The sequence below is a fragment of the Typha angustifolia genome, chromosome 14 (genome assembly GCF_048772165.1).
Source record: "Typha angustifolia cultivar Huaian chromosome 14, ASM4877216v1, whole genome shotgun sequence".
NCBI lineage: Eukaryota > Viridiplantae > Streptophyta > Magnoliopsida > Poales > Typhaceae > Typha > Typha angustifolia.
The window spans coordinates 13,367,600-13,382,452 of NC_133252.1; the positions used below are offsets into that span (position 1 = coordinate 13,367,600).

The 14,853-nt window shown below is 43.4% G+C and overlaps 3 protein-coding genes across 3 annotated transcripts; 1 reads left to right on the plus strand and 2 right to left on the minus strand.

Annotated features, from left to right (window-relative positions):
• Positions 1–1,390: 1,390 nt before the first annotated feature.
• Positions 1,391–6,016, minus strand: LOC140776704 (BEL1-like homeodomain protein 9). The gene is made up of 4 exons (XM_073120516.1): positions 5,196–6,016; positions 3,442–3,806; positions 2,839–2,899; positions 1,391–2,408 (listed from the first exon to the last, which is right to left on the minus strand). Exons 1-4 carry the CDS (start codon positions 5,907–5,909, stop codon positions 1,869–1,871), a joined length of 1,680 nt encoding a protein of 559 aa, XP_072976617.1. The 5' UTR covers positions 5,910–6,016; the 3' UTR covers positions 1,391–1,868.
• Positions 6,017–7,358: 1,342 nt separating this feature from the next.
• On the plus strand, positions 7,359–9,930 carry LOC140776368 (aldehyde oxidase GLOX). The gene is made up of 2 exons (XM_073120046.1): positions 7,359–8,238; positions 8,411–9,930. Exons 1-2 carry the CDS (start codon positions 7,889–7,891, stop codon positions 9,729–9,731), a joined length of 1,671 nt encoding a protein of 556 aa, XP_072976147.1. The 5' UTR covers positions 7,359–7,888; the 3' UTR covers positions 9,732–9,930.
• Positions 9,931–10,459: 529 nt separating this feature from the next.
• On the minus strand, positions 10,460–13,174 carry LOC140776817 (protein NRT1/ PTR FAMILY 5.6-like). Its single transcript, XM_073120686.1, has 4 exons — positions 12,895–13,174; positions 12,573–12,790; positions 11,822–12,366; positions 10,460–11,455 (listed from the first exon to the last, which is right to left on the minus strand). Exons 1-4 carry the CDS (start codon positions 13,040–13,042, stop codon positions 10,564–10,566), a joined length of 1,803 nt encoding a protein of 600 aa, XP_072976787.1. The 5' UTR covers positions 13,043–13,174; the 3' UTR covers positions 10,460–10,563.
• Between the last annotated feature and the right edge of the window lie 1,679 nt (positions 13,175–14,853).

The following is a 14,853-nucleotide window of genomic DNA, read 5'->3' on the forward strand; positions in this document are numbered from 1 at the left end:
AATAATGGTAGTTTGGAAATTGGGCCTGAAAGAGGCCCATAATATCATGAAGAGGTGGGCTGGGATATAATTTTGGATTCGATATTATGAGTCTATGAGTCAATCCAATAAGAAACCAAAGACTATGATGACTAGAGATAGTACGGGCAAAAATAAAATTTCCCAAACGTGGACTTCGTACAGAGGGGGGCGGAGCGCAAGGTTCTCTGGCACGTCCAGTCGTATGATCTGCAGTGCTTGAAACTGTGAAGAGTCCACTCGTGCCACATGAAGTCAAGAAGCATCACATTAATGGATTAACCTATTATTTGCTGGTTAATACGGTGCATTTTAATAAAAATAAAATAAAATAAATTGGAGGAATGGATGGATGGATGGATCTCAGTCTCCGAACAGTAATAATTAATAAAATAGATAGTAATATGGGTTATTAACTGGGTTGGGGGGTGGGGAGAGGGGAGGGGAGAAGAGAATGGAAAAAGGAGGAGTGCAATTATCCAAAGGCCTCTCCTTTTGATTTTACTTGCACTTCAGTGTAGGTCATTTCCAAGAAAAGCAATTATTCTACGTCACAGTACATGTCATTTCCGAGACAAAAGCACGTTGGGGGGTCTGCAGCAATGTCCAAAATTATTTTAATAAATGGGCAACTCAGTCACACACCCACTGGCCACTGCATACATACATTGTATTGTATTCAATGAAGACCCCATCCATAGCTTAGCCCATAGAGACCTAATATAACTAACATATATTAACGTGCATGGAGCCCCATGCACCCAAATAAATCAAATCGTATGAGACGTATCTAGGACTATAGTGCTAGACCCAAGAGTGGACTTCAAAGGATAATAGTAATTAAAAGGACTAGAAGATCTTCTCTTATTCATTGTAGTTAGTGTAACCAATAGACTCTTGCTTGTAATGCTTTCGAAGGATGGAATTGATTTAATAGGGCACATCATTTCTTACAGGGTTACAGCCAATGAGCTTCTATTAAATGTTTAAGCTAAGACTTGGGTTCTCTTCTTTTTGAGCACTCGTGGGAAGAACAAGCAACTCCTGGCTTTGATGTTGCTCATTAAGGCACTTAATTAGACACTAGTATGACAAGCTAGTTAAATAACTAGCACTTTTTTTTTTCCCCTTCTTTTTGTCTCCTTTTGTGAGCCTCTAACTTTGATCTGTCCCTATTTGATGAGGACTCTCCTGTTATCATGGATTGTCTCACTTCTGCCACTTTGATTAATCTTTGTTTAATTGGGCCTAATAAAGTACCGTGCTCATGAGCATGTGTGTGAAAAAGGATGAACTTAAACGTCATTTAATACAGTTTTATTGGATATTGTATTGCTTAACTATCGAACTCTATAAAGAAGCAAATGTATCTTTCACAAGTGTATTTTTTTAATATATATAAAGTTCTCGGCAACAAGCTAATCTTTCCAGAGTCATGTGATATGACTTATGACAATTACAAATCCCTGCCTTCCTGTCTAGAATACTATAATAAGTTGATGAACTGGACAAACTGGCAGGACCCAAAAGTACAACAGAACTCAACATTTCATGAAGACAAGTCCATTTTAACATACCAACATACAAGAGCTCGGGGGACAGGAAAGCTGCTCACAATTTAAGCCTAAAGCAAATAAGAGAGGTATATGAAGGTGGTGAACAGCCATTCTTCCAAGGTTCACATATATCACATGTAACCCCTTTACCAGGAACTACATTTTAATCCCACAATATGATGTAACCCAGCTCAGGGATTCCATGCAACTAATGCCTCCCTCCAATAGTTGGTATACAACACTTGATACAGTTGAATACATATATATGGTCATCTACAGTTTGGTATGAGAGCTTCATCCAACAAAATCATGAAGTAGATGACCGCCGATTTCCTTTGCAAACTGCCGGTCTTGGCCTTCAAACGACCCCATCACATAAGCATCATTGCACTCCTCAAGGCCAAAACGGTGAACTACGTTGAGCGGAAGTGGCTCCGCCAAGCTAACCCGATTATTTTGATGGAGACCGAGAGTAAGAGAGACACCCCCGTTCCCTCCGCCAGTAACTCCAAGTCCAACACCAATGTGCTGATGGCTGGATAAACCATCATAAACAAAGTTGATTGGCTCTTGGATGGGTTGAGGAATCTGAGGGAGGTCATCTTGAAATCGTTTACAAGTAGGGGTTCGGTTCTTATCACTGTTGTTGGTTTGTGGTACCCGAAAGCCAGAGGGATTTGCACCAGTATCTTGAGCTTGATGCGCTGGATGACTGCCATCATTGTTCTTATCAGCTGAGGAATGTTTTTGCAATTGCCGCATCTCAAGGGAATGTATTTCTTCAACCATGGGCTTCCAAAGTCTAACCCTTGCATTTATAAACCAATTTGAAACCTGCTCATATGAAAACATTGTCGTCATGACCAATATCCAAATAGTCCAGTAACCATTACCTAAATTCATTTTTCAGCAGACCACACTAACATGAGCATAAGGATGTATTTCACCTAAGATTTGCACAGCCTCGAACTCTATCCAAGAATATCGAACAGATAACAGCAACTCTAACTTAATATATCTTATTATAACAGACCAATGGAGAGGCACAAAATTAAGTCTGGAATGGAAAGGTAATGTTCACATATCCCAAGACAAGCATTCCTCATGAAATGGATCAGACTCCCCACAGAAGGAAAGTAAATGCAACTTATAATGTAACAATTGAGATCTTCACTAATTTCATCACCACGGAATAGTCATATCCATGGCACAGTAAAATATCTTTCTTTTCTAGTTTAAGTTAAGAGATGAAGAAAACTTTTACCTGGTTTCTTGTCAAGCCTGTTTGCTTAGCCAACATTTGTTTGTCGGTGTCAGTTGGATACCTGGACAGACAGCATATATTAAATGAATGTTCCAGCATACAATGGATAAAAAGAACACAATCAGCAAGTTCAATTCTAGAAACATACAGAACATTATTATCATTTGTTCATCATAAACTAAAATTGCACTTTCACCATTGCTTGTTCAGCTATTCATTGAGCATATGCACTATAAATTTTTCACGTTGACCAATGCTAGGACACATAAATTTCTTGCATAATATGGTCGAATTTTCAAATGGTTCAGAACCCATGAAATAAACAACCAGGCAGTTAGCCATTGCGACACTTACTAGAGCAACTCATTGTACAATTTTTGTATGATACATTATCTTTATACTTCTACACTAAAATGACCACATAATTTTCTGGTGTGTTTGTATAAAACAATTATCCACAGGAAAATTAATTTTAAGACATCCTATACTGATAATACTATAAAAATAAAAATTATTTACACAATTTTCATAGTAGGAATTGAACAGAAAATAGTTTAAACACCTCCTGACACAATAATAAGAAATATTCCAAAGTCAACTTACGGGTGCAAGAAGTGTTCAAAAAGCCAAGCACGAAGAACAGCTACTGCACGCTCCGGGAGTCCTCTCTGGGGCCGCCAAACATGCGGCTGACCAAAAGTGCCCGTGTTTGTTTTCTGGACACATATGCCACTACTAATGTGCCCAAAATTTGAAAAGTCTTCTTTGTTTGTGCCTTCTTTTCCAAGAAACTTATGCGTCTGTCGAAGCTGGTTTGATATTATACTTTTAAAAAATCTGAAGTGCTTTGTCATTGCCTTTAGGGCCATGGATGCAAATGGAGCAGCAGTACTCAACCCAGAAACAGATTCAAACGATGCCATAACAGCCTGGACCTGCTGATAGTAGTGCTTGTATCTCTTGCAGACCTAAAAGCATATAAATTTTGTCAATTTACAGTCCAACACAAACACAAGATAGGCTGAAATCACTCAAGTAAATCTCTCAGATATATAACCAGGAAAACAGTGATGAATTTGTAACAAAACTACAGAAGAAAAGTTTGCGGCCATTAGCATCTAAGGCCATTGTAATTTACTACAACAGTGTTTAATATAACGACAATAATAATGAGCATCGGACTTCATCCAAGTGTAAAGAGGCAATTTGGTTTATCTAACGGACCCTAGCATAATATTTCACTAATCAGAACTTACCAGAAATTCTAGTTGATTTTCATCAGATTAATGGCCTAATAGAATTATTATTTAACTCTAGTCATGAAAATACAGTGTATATATGCTAAAAAGGAAGATGGATGCCAGACAAAATAGAGACCATCCAAATCACAAAGTGAAATTGAAGATATTGCCACTGTAGTTACTAAGAATCCTGTGATATCAAGTTTTACTTCATCACAATCGTGAGCAACGAATATATCCTAAAAATTGCAATATAACCTCATTGCATTAAGATCTGATGAACTTCTTGAATCTTTAACATGATGATATGTACTAAAATTATATCCAATATATTTTGGCGAAGTAGTTGCAGCTTTGAGTAACAATCTATTTTGGTACCTCAACAAGAAACGAATGCAGCTCCAGGAAGTAATACAGAAGAAGCAGATGCCATGGCTATTCAGACACCAATCTCATCACTATACAATTCACCTTTTTGATATTATACTCCATATCGTCAATTAATAAAAACTTATCTAGGGACAATTTAGCACATTCCCTAGTTGTCCAGAAAGCAACAAGCATGCGATCAAATAATAATTAACATAATAAACACACGAAATAGGACCTCAGCATCAATATCAACCAAAAATGATCCAGGCTGAATTCTTAAAATCTTGTCGAAAAGAGTAGAACATACGAACCAAAATCTAAGGTATCCGTACAGTCCATCCAAAAGAGAACGAATCATCTTGATATCTTCCAGATCTTTTCGTTTTGAATTTAAGGCATCCCTTGTTTGACATAAAAGTCAAAATAAAAAATCTAGACTACCAATTCACAACCAGATCATTTAGTTTTCGAAATAGAAATTAACAAGATCTAACACTAATTAGTCGCAAACAAGCTTAACAACATGATCCAGCTAATAATTGTAGAACCACTAATGAAAGCATACAACCATGATGAATCAATGATGTGACTGTTATCATCTACAGTGAAGAGATTCTCCATCTGCTACACCAAAATCTCTTGACATGAAAGAACACTACACCAATTTTTAATGCATAGAGGGAGAGGAACAAAAAGGAGAGAAAACTTTCTTTTACAAACAAAAAAAAAATCGTATAATCTCACCTCCTCTAACATGGAGACGAGCCTCGTCTTCTTCCACTGGCACTCGGCACCCGAGATCCCACCCTCCTCACCCCCACGCCCACCGTCCATTCCATGATCCACGGACGAGATTGCCTCCACCGGATCCCCGTCGCCGAGTCCTTCATCGCCACTCCCATCACCACCGGCTACAGCCGGACGCCGGCCCACGTCGCAAATCTCCTCCAGCAGCTCCCGGGCCGGCCCGAGAAACCTCGACCGGTTCAACACCGCCGCATAGCCAGTGAACGGCCCGAACGGCCCAAACTGTTGCCGAGAAGAAGAAGAAGAAGAAGGCGGAGGAGGAGGAGGAGGAGGAGGAGGCGGAGGGGGAGGAGAAGAGGAGGAGAGAGATAAAGAGAAGCCTTGGTGCGGCATCTGAGGGAAGGACACGTGTCCGGCAGAGATGAATTGGGGTTGGGGGGAGAACCCCATATGAGGATTGTGAGGATAGAAGGGAGAGGGGGAGGAAGAGGAGCTGGGGAAGTAGTTGGTTGGGAAGAGGGGAGGAGGAGGAGGTGCGTTGGAGTCGTGAAATAATAGTGGGGGAGTTGTTTGGGACTCTTCGGGGGGGAAGCGAAGCTTCTCTCTTCGACTGTGCTGCGGTACGTGATACATCTGGTAGTGGTGGTGGTCACCTCCACCTCCACCACTGCCACCACCGCCGCCGCCGTATGCGTCGGCCGACGAGGACATGGGTTGGATTCTCTTGTTGTGGTCGGCCTTTTGGCTGGAGAGAGTAGTAATGGGTGTAGACTACTACTTCTACTACTACTACCTCCTTTTGTTTTTATCTTTTTCTTGCTTTCTGAGAGAGAGAGAGAGAGAGGGAGAGAGAGAGAGTATAATAAGTGAAAGCGAAAGGAGGCTTTGGTTTGGGTACTTTTCTAGGTGGGAACCGGATGGGGCCGGTTGTGTGACCGGTGCTGTTTGATTGACGTTATCCGGTGGCCTTTTCTTTCTCATTAATTAAATACAATCATAGGGTCCTTTTTCTCTGTCACCCCCTACATTCTTACTTATTTGCCAAACGACGCCTTCAATTTAAGAGGGCTAAAATATAGGTGGTGATTCGCAAAGAAGATGATAAATGCGCCAAGCTCATTGCGAGTTCGGCCCACCCGTTCGACGCATCTGAGCCGTAGGCGGTCCTCCCCCTTCCCCCCCCCACCATCCCCCACCCCCCCCTTAATTCGTGGGCCCGCGTGAATGAGACGCTACATAAAAGCCCCTATCTAAATCGTGGGCCCCGGCGGGTAGGAACGTCACCAACCCGAGTTATTGATATTAATATTAAAAAAAAAAACTTAGCCCAAACTGGGAGATGGGAGATGATTACAGCCAGATTTGGGGAACCGCGATCTCCTCCCTCCCTCCCTCACTGACGCTAATCCAAAATATCGGGATTATTGCGTCGACGGAGGTCATCATTAACCACCTGTCGAGTTCCAATACCAAGCTTATCGTACCGTCTCTGATGGTCTGACCAATTAATTATTGTTTAGCACCACATAGGACCTCTTTAATTAGACCGGGTTAGGCGTGTCGATCCCGCATATATCGTGACGTCGTCTTTCCCCTCCAAGTCTACGTCAAACAATCATACAAAACCATATCGTGTAGGAAATTTTGCATAGACCGCTATGTATTTTAAGCGTATTTGTGAAAAATCTAATCGTACGTGGCTGCCTGTTGATGTGAAGTGTAGCTAATGAGGGAGGAGGTTTGAGATGTGGCGTGATATACTAAACTAGCCTTGGCTTCTAATGTTTGGTATTTGGTTCGCCTTTTGGTATCCCTTTTTTATCCGATCTCTGGTGGCATTTGGTTCAGAGTGGAACCGGGAGATCTTTTGCTTGAGGAGAGCAGATGGGGGAAGGGAGGAGCGCCCGAGTTTCCCGTCGTAGCACGGATACCGAGACACCCTGGTCCACCTGAGCACAGTACGGCACTGTGCATTGGCTTTAAAGGCAGGTGGAGTTGGAACAGGGAGATGGGGAGTGGGGGGAGGGGGCGAGTTATCCCAGAGAGAGAAAAAGGAACAACAACAACAACAAAAGCTGGAGGGATAAATATACACCATCTTCCTCTTATTTGTACTCTTCTCTCAGGGGATTACAACAAATTGGGCTTTTCTTTTTAATTTGGGGTTGGAGATCTAAGGCCCATCATAAATACGGTGGGCTTTACAAAAGCTTTGACGACAATCGAGTAGTTGGTGGCGGTCTTGGTTCAATTAATTGCAGCGCATTAATAGGAGGCGTGTATCGAATCAGTAAAGCAGTCGAAGATTGCAGACTAGCAGTGAAGTATCGGGTTCGATTCCCATGCGCCACGTCACGACATTCTCTCAAGTCTTTTGTCATCCACGTTATAGCATAAGAGGTGCATTGACACGAGGAAGACTCTTTAGACTCCACCATTATTACGTGGCAGGCGTCTCGATCGTTTTATCCTCCACGACGCTATTCGACCGATCACGTAGCATACAGCACGACCGTCTCGATTCGTGCATGACTGCATCGATCACATGATCGTTCCCGATTAAGTTAGACAGAACCACAATCTTTTTGGTCTATGCCAGCTTTCGCTTTTGTATTCTTTTTCTCTTTCAGCACAATTTAGTTATCTTTCCACTTGTTCTTCCGGGATAATTGAGGAAGAAGGATCCGAGCATGAGGAAGACAGCAGCAGCAGCAGCAGTGCTGCTGGGAGTAGTAGCCCATGGCTTGTTCATCTTGTTGCACGTGGCGGTGGCACGTGCTCAGCAGCTGCCGGGCAAGTGGGAGGTGGTGGTGGAGGACGCCGGGATCGCGTCCATGCACACGGCGGTGACTCGCTTCGGCACCGTTGTCCTCCTCGACCGCACCGACATTGGCCCCTCCCGGCTCCTGCTCCCAGCTGACCAATGCCGATTGGATCCCACCGACAGGATCCTTCCACGTGGCGACTGCACCGCGCATTCCGCCCTCTTCGACCCCGTCTCCCACCACCTGCGCCCCCTCTCCATCCTCACCGACACCTGGTACTCTTAATAGTTGACAATGTTGATGAGTAGGAGATCTTTAGGACACGTTTTTTACCGTTTTAACCTTGCGATGTAGTAAATATTATTATTAAGGGGAACAAAAAAGCTTAACTTTAAGCTGGTAAAGATAAAGCTCCGTAACTTTAATTAATCCTTTCTAGTACACCAGGTGCTCCTCCGGCCAGTTTCTTCCCGACGGTACACTCCTCCAGACCGGCGGCGACCTCGACGGCCTCCGCAAGCTCCGCCTCTTCTCCCCTTGCTCCCCTGACGACTACCAGCCCACGTGCGATTGGGTCGAGCTCGCCTCCCCTCTCCTCTCCGCCGGCCGCTGGTACGCCACCAACCAGATCCTTCCCAACGGCCACGTCATCATAGTTGGCGGCCGTTCCTCCCCCACGGCCGAGTTCTATCCTCCCACCAAACCTCTCCTCCCATTCCCCTTCCTCGCCGAAGCTGAAGACGCACAGATGGACAACCTCTACCCTTTCCTCCACCTCCTCCCCGATGGGCACCTCTTCGTCTTCGCCAACTCCCGCGCCGTCCTACTCGACTACGAAGCCGGCCACATCATCCGCAATTTCCCGCCCCTACCAGGTGGGCCCCGCAACTACCCCTCCGCCGGTTCCTCCGTCATGCTCCCGTTGACTTTTGCCGACAACTACATGAGAGCCGAGATCGTCGTGTGCGGCGGGGCCCAGTACGGCGTCTTCCTGCATCAGGAGAGGGAAACACCTGCCGGGTCCACCTGCGGTCGGATCATTGCTACCGACCCAGATCCGGTATGGGAGATAGAAGAGATGCCCTTCCCACGAGTCATGGGTGATATGGTAATTGTACCAACGGGCGAAGTAGTTATAATAAATGGGGCCCAGGCTGGATCACAGGGGTTCGAGATGGCGACTCGCCCGTGCTTAAACCCGGTTCTTTACCGGCCCAACGAACCGGTAGGGCTCCGATTCATGACGCTAGCCCCGACTACGATCCCAAGGATGTACCACTCGACGGCTAACTTATGTCCAGATGGAAGAATCCTAGTGGCCGGAAGCAATCCGCATTACTTCTACGTGTTTGAAAACGTGGAGTTCCCAACCGAGTTGAGGATCGAAGCCTTCTCGCCCGATTACCTGGCGCAGGATAAGGACAAAATACGCCCCACGGTGGTGAAGGTGGAGCAGGATAAGGTAGGATACGGGGAGGAGTTGGAGGTGGAGGTGGAGGTGGAGTTGCCAATGGTGGGGTCCTTGGACGTGGCCTTCTTGAGCGCGCCGTTCGCGACCCACTCGTTCTCCCAGGGGCAGAGGATGGTGCGGGTCAACGCTTCCCCGCCGGTAGAGGTCAACGCCGCCGCCGGCGGAACGCCGTTACGTTACAGGGTGCGTTGTACGGCTCCTGCGGACGGGAGGGTGGCGCCGCCGGGGTACTACATGGTGTTCGCGGTGAACCAGGGGGTGCCGAGCGCGGCCAGGTGGGTCCAGCTTGTGGTTTGAGATTAGTGCTCAGTTATCCCATGATCTCCGTGTAGTCGGTAATAATTTATTTTGACTTTCTTGATTCGTGCCAAGCATGGATGTTTGGTATGGAGACTGCATTTATAATTTGTAGAGTTGTAAATTTAGAGAGTGGGTCAGTTACTTTGTGCCCTATAAAAGAATCGCAGGCGAATCATTTTAAAGTAAAGCTCAAAGATTCTCGACTTCAGATCGAACTAGTTGTGTTATGTATAGTTTGGTCCTTAATTCCCTGCATGTGGGTGGAGGAATTGATTCACTTCCTAGTGCTTTGTAGTATTAGTTTAGTGGAGAGTGGAGCAAAAGGAGGATGGGCGATCTTTGTTATTGGAAAGGTCGATCATTTTCCACCGAGGAATAACTAATAATGCAATGATGCCCCTGCCCCTCTCCCTTTGTTTCCTTTATATATTCTCCTCCTCCTCCTCCTCCTCCTCTTCTTCTAATTAATTACTGCAGCACTACTACCTATTGGGTTCACCAAAGTTGATTATTTTATCACAAAAGTGGGCATCATGGTGGGATTAATTGAGTCGGTTGGTCGAATGACCACCTAAGCCAGGAAAAGGTTGATAAGTTTGTTGATTAATTGGAGGAGACCTTGGGAGCGGTGACCTCATGCAATTCATTCTAAATACCGGAAATGATTGCAAAAAATAAAAAATAAATAAAAAAAAAGAAAAAGTTTTTTGAGACATCCATGCAAATAGGCACAGCAAAAGCAAACCTGCTATTATTCTCCACATGTCATAATACATGGCATATTTTATAAGCTTTTTATAACCAACTTGCTAATACAAACACATGCACCTCAGCGAGCATTAGATTCCACATCTTCTTCAGAGGAACCGTCTACGCCCACCTTTCTTTGCACACTCTTGTATGAGTATTTGCTGGCTAGATACATGTAGCCGCATAAATTCACAGCATTTATAGCAGCCAGCAACCAATAGAAGAGATCCAAGCGACTCTTGTTCAAGTCCTTAGCGAACCAACTCCTCCTTCCTCCCTTGGAAGTTATATGGTCGACTAAAGTAATCAAAAGACTACTCAAGAAGTTGGCTGCTCCTAAAACACTCAAGTAGAAGGCTATTCCAAGACTCCTCATGTTATCTGGGACTTGGTCGTAGAAATATTCTTGCAATCCAACCAAACTAAATCCATCACCGAACCCTAAGATCACGAACTGGGGTACTAACCAAAACACACTCATGGTGACCGCTGGGGTTTGTTCTACCGCGGCCACCCTTAACCTCTTCTTCTCCACCAATGCAGCTGTTATCATGGCTATAATGGATAAGAACATGCCTATTCCGATCCTTCGGAGGATACTTATTCCTCTCTCGTTACCGGTGGCTCGTCTAAGGAAGGGAACGAGGAGCTTGTCGTAGAAGGAGACGGATATGATCATGCCGATAGCGGCGAGGGAGTAGACGCTGGCCGGCGGGAGCTCGAAGTGACTGGATATCTTGCGGTTCATGATGCTACCTTGCTTGATGAAGAAGGTTGACGCTTGTGCCACGCATAAGCCGAATGGGAGAGAGACGAACCAGATTGGAACCATGGATAGGATAAGCTTCGTCTCCTCCACTTGAGTCACTGTGGCTAGGCGCCATGGATTTAGCTTCTCGGAGCTGGCGGCGTCTTTTTGTTCAATTATGGCGGCGTCTTTTTGTTCAATTATGGCAGCTTTGTCGAGAAACCTATATATGATGATGACTTGTCAACAATTAGAGAAGTTCTTTTCGAATCTCATATAATTGTGATATGTCAGGGCCACGTTTGTTCGAGGTTGCCTAACTTTGAAGTTTGATTTTTCTACTAATCTCCAAAATATCATTCAAATGGATTCGTTAAGACATATATATATATACACACACAGATATTTCGGTTCATTTTCTCTTCTATTATCCATTATTAGGAGGAAAGAGTTTGAGATGGACTTATTGGCGTTATTGTATCACTCGTCATCTATCCCTCTTTGGCCCTAATTACTAGAGGAATTTAAGTAGCCCTTACTAAATTGTCTCTCATTGTTGCCTAACTGAAGTCTAAGGAATACTACATACCTGAGTTGATTGGTATGGCAAAGAAGTCGCTTCTTGCTCTTCTGTGACTGTGAAACTTCATACAATTCTCGAGCATCAACGGGGTGATCGAGGTGTCTCTTAGCCATTGCAGCAACCGCCACTTGCAACATTGGCGTCAATGGACTACCTTCCGGCACTCGGTACCGGTAGAACCGTCTCCCCGCCAAGAATACCACTAAGGCTATGGCCATCACTGAGGCGATCACTATGTCTGCGAGCCCCCAGCTCACCTTATCTTCGACGTACACGAGAAGAGTCCCTCCCAGTAATAGCCCGGAACACAATGCACAGTTCCACCAGTTGAAGTAAGACATCTTCTTCTTCCTCTCCATGGCGTGGTTGTCGTCGAATTGGTCGGCACCGAAGCTCTCAAGGGACGGTTTGTGGCCGCCGGTGCCGACGGAGATCATGTACATGGCTACGAAGAAGACGATCTCATGGAGCCGGAGGGATCGTTTGCAGGTCTGGATGTTGCATGGCTTAAGGCTGGGGATGAATTGAGACATGGATAAGAGGCTTAATCCCTGCAAGGAGATGATACATTGCAACGGATTTGTTAGCATGATAGTAATGTAGTAGTTTGTCCAAATGGGCTGCTCTTGGGCCAGTTCCAATCCAAGGCTTTACATACTATGTTTCTAACTCGTTTTTATTTTTATCTTAATATATCACACAGATAAAGACATTGCATGCGTGTGAAATAGGGAAATTTTAAGGTGGCGGTGTTCACCCCTAGATAGATGATGGTGGAGATAGTAACAGTGGTGAACCTCCCCAAATAAGCATCAGCCATGAAACCACCAAGGAGAGGCATCAAGGTAGTGACGCCGACCCAATAGTTAACATTCTTGGCGGCAGTCTTAACCTCCTGATGCAGCACCTTGGTCAAGTATATGATCAGGTTCGTGGACAGCCCAAAGTAGCTCAGCCTCTCACTAAATTCCATCGCTGCACGAAACCAACAACAACTTCATTATTATATATATATATATATATAGTAAATAACCCCAAAACATCATGTACATGATGAATATGGTAACTGTTTTGATTACCTATGACGAAGAGGGCTGCTCTCCAAGCTCCAGTGGAGGCTCTTCGAGGAACCCTTCCCTTGTGATCAACCGACGAGTCATACACCCACTTCTCCTGATCGCCTTGGGAGTCTTCCCTCCCGGGGTTTTTGGGCCAACCTGATTCCATGGGAGGTGATGGTGTTTGTTGTAGACTTGTAGTACTTCTCTTCTTACTATAAGAAGAGATGGAGATGTAATGTAAAGCAGAGGATGTGAGTGACGAATATGGGAATAGAATAAAGTGATGCAAAGTTTAGTTGAGATCGAGAGAGGAGACTAGTGTTTGCTTATATAAGGCTCCATCACTCCATGAGGTGGTCCATCTATTGGTCGTATATTAATGATGGTCGTGAATATCATGTGTAAGTAGACAGACCAAATCCCTCTCCCTGCAACTTGACTTGTCGCTGCTACGAATGGAGAGAATCAAATCCCTCCCCTCTAAATTAGAGGAAAGCCAATGGGAATAGAGCTTAGTTGGGTTGAGGTCAAAGTTTTAGTGTTCCATTTAGACATCTACATCTATCCATCGTAAAGCACATAGATCATATCCACACAAAAAGTATGAGGTTGCTCTGTCAAACACGTAACCTTAATTGTGGATGAGATTCACAGCTGCAAATTATATACAAAATAAAGATAATTGCATCACAACATAATTTGACCAACCAGTGACTGTTTAGCGTACAAAACAACTTTTAGCAAAAGTAAACCATTCATATTAATTAATTCTCTATACGACCTTCTCTGTTGCTCCACTCCAATCGATCTCTAAACTATAAACAGATATAGGTAGTAAAGGGCCTTCCTAACAGAGGTTTACAATTATACGCTTAAGTATATATCACTTTTGTTGTTCAATTTAAGTAAAGTTTAATACGCCCAATGTTATTGAAATCCTAGACAAGGATGATGAAGAATACTTCTTAGTAGCCCTTATCCTTATTAGTCTCTATAGTAGTGTTAGTACATCTCACCTTTTTAATCCAACATCAGTGGGGCACTTACTAGTTGCTTCACATCGATTACTCCCCACAATGGAAATAAGTTGGATGTCACTCTGGACACTCCTTACCGTTCACTGTCATTTCCCTTTCTATTGCATATTACAAACGTGATAAAATTTAAGAGTTAATTGCTCTAAATCTCTCTTAATTTGATTCAATTATAGAAAAATAATATACAGTTTTAGTTTAAGCATTCGATTTTAAATATTCAAAGTAGGACAAAATGTAGCTTTCCATGAAATGAAGGAGTCAATTGCTCTACATCTCTCTTGATTTGATTCAATCGTAGAAAATTAATACCTACTTTTAGTTGAAGCACTCAATTTTAAATATTTAAAGTATGATAAAAATGTAGCTTCCCCTAAAATTAAGCGACGCATTTGAATCCTATATCCACGACGATAATTAGATTATGTCGGTGATTAGCGAGCCGACACTCCACTAATAAAGTTTAGTGCTCCGTTACTCCCGTAATTTCAAGAACGTGCTCGAGGGCAAAAAAAATTAAGTAATTTATTTGGAAAACTTTTAGCGATAGGACTCAGGAGAGCTACGTAGGCGGATTCTCTGCAGTCGTGTTACATGAATTCCGTATGATTAGATAGTGACCAGGAGGAACAGAGCCTGGTGATTCGATTTGAAAACGAAAGTGAAATTAAAAATTAAAAATAATAAAAATTGGTGATTTGATTTATAAAACAACCAAAAATAAAGTGATTTTGGGGGCTATTGGTTAGACGAAATAGGTGTCCTATTTCGGAATAAATTCACACCAAACATTAAATAAAGTTTTAGAATTAAAAAAAGGATTTTATAATAACCTATCTAGGTACTCTAAATTACAAACGAACAGTTTATTCTCTTTATTTATAATATGACTATAATATAGAATAGTTTGATATATGATATTTATATTTTGTAGATTATGATG

Coding starts and splice junctions, on each gene's coding strand:
- LOC140776704 (XM_073120516.1), bottom strand. CDS start 5,909: ATGTCCTCGTCGGCCGACGCATACGGCGGCGGCGGTGGTGGCAGTGGT. Junction 2,900..3,441: donor TTTGAACACTTCTTGCACCC/GTAAGTTGACTT, acceptor CTGTCTGTCCAG/GTATCCAACTGACACCGACA. Junction 2,409..2,838: donor CAGGCTTGACAAGAAACCAG/GTAAAAGTTTTC, acceptor TCATATGAGCAG/GTTTCAAATTGGTTTATAAA.
- LOC140776368 (XM_073120046.1), top strand. CDS start 7,889: ATGAGGAAGACAGCAGCAGCAGCAGCAGTGCTGCTGGGAGTAGTAGCC. Junction 8,239..8,410: donor TCCATCCTCACCGACACCTG/GTACTCTTAATA, acceptor CTAGTACACCAG/GTGCTCCTCCGGCCAGTTTC.
- LOC140776817 (XM_073120686.1), bottom strand. CDS start 13,042: ATGGAATCAGGTTGGCCCAAAAACCCCGGGAGGGAAGACTCCCAAGGC. Junction 12,791..12,894: donor AGCAGCCCTCTTCGTCATAG/GTAATCAAAACA, acceptor GGTTTCGTGCAG/CGATGGAATTTAGTGAGAGG. Junction 12,367..12,572: donor CCACCATCATCTATCTAGGG/GTGAACACCGCC, acceptor ATCTCCTTGCAG/GGATTAAGCCTCTTATCCAT.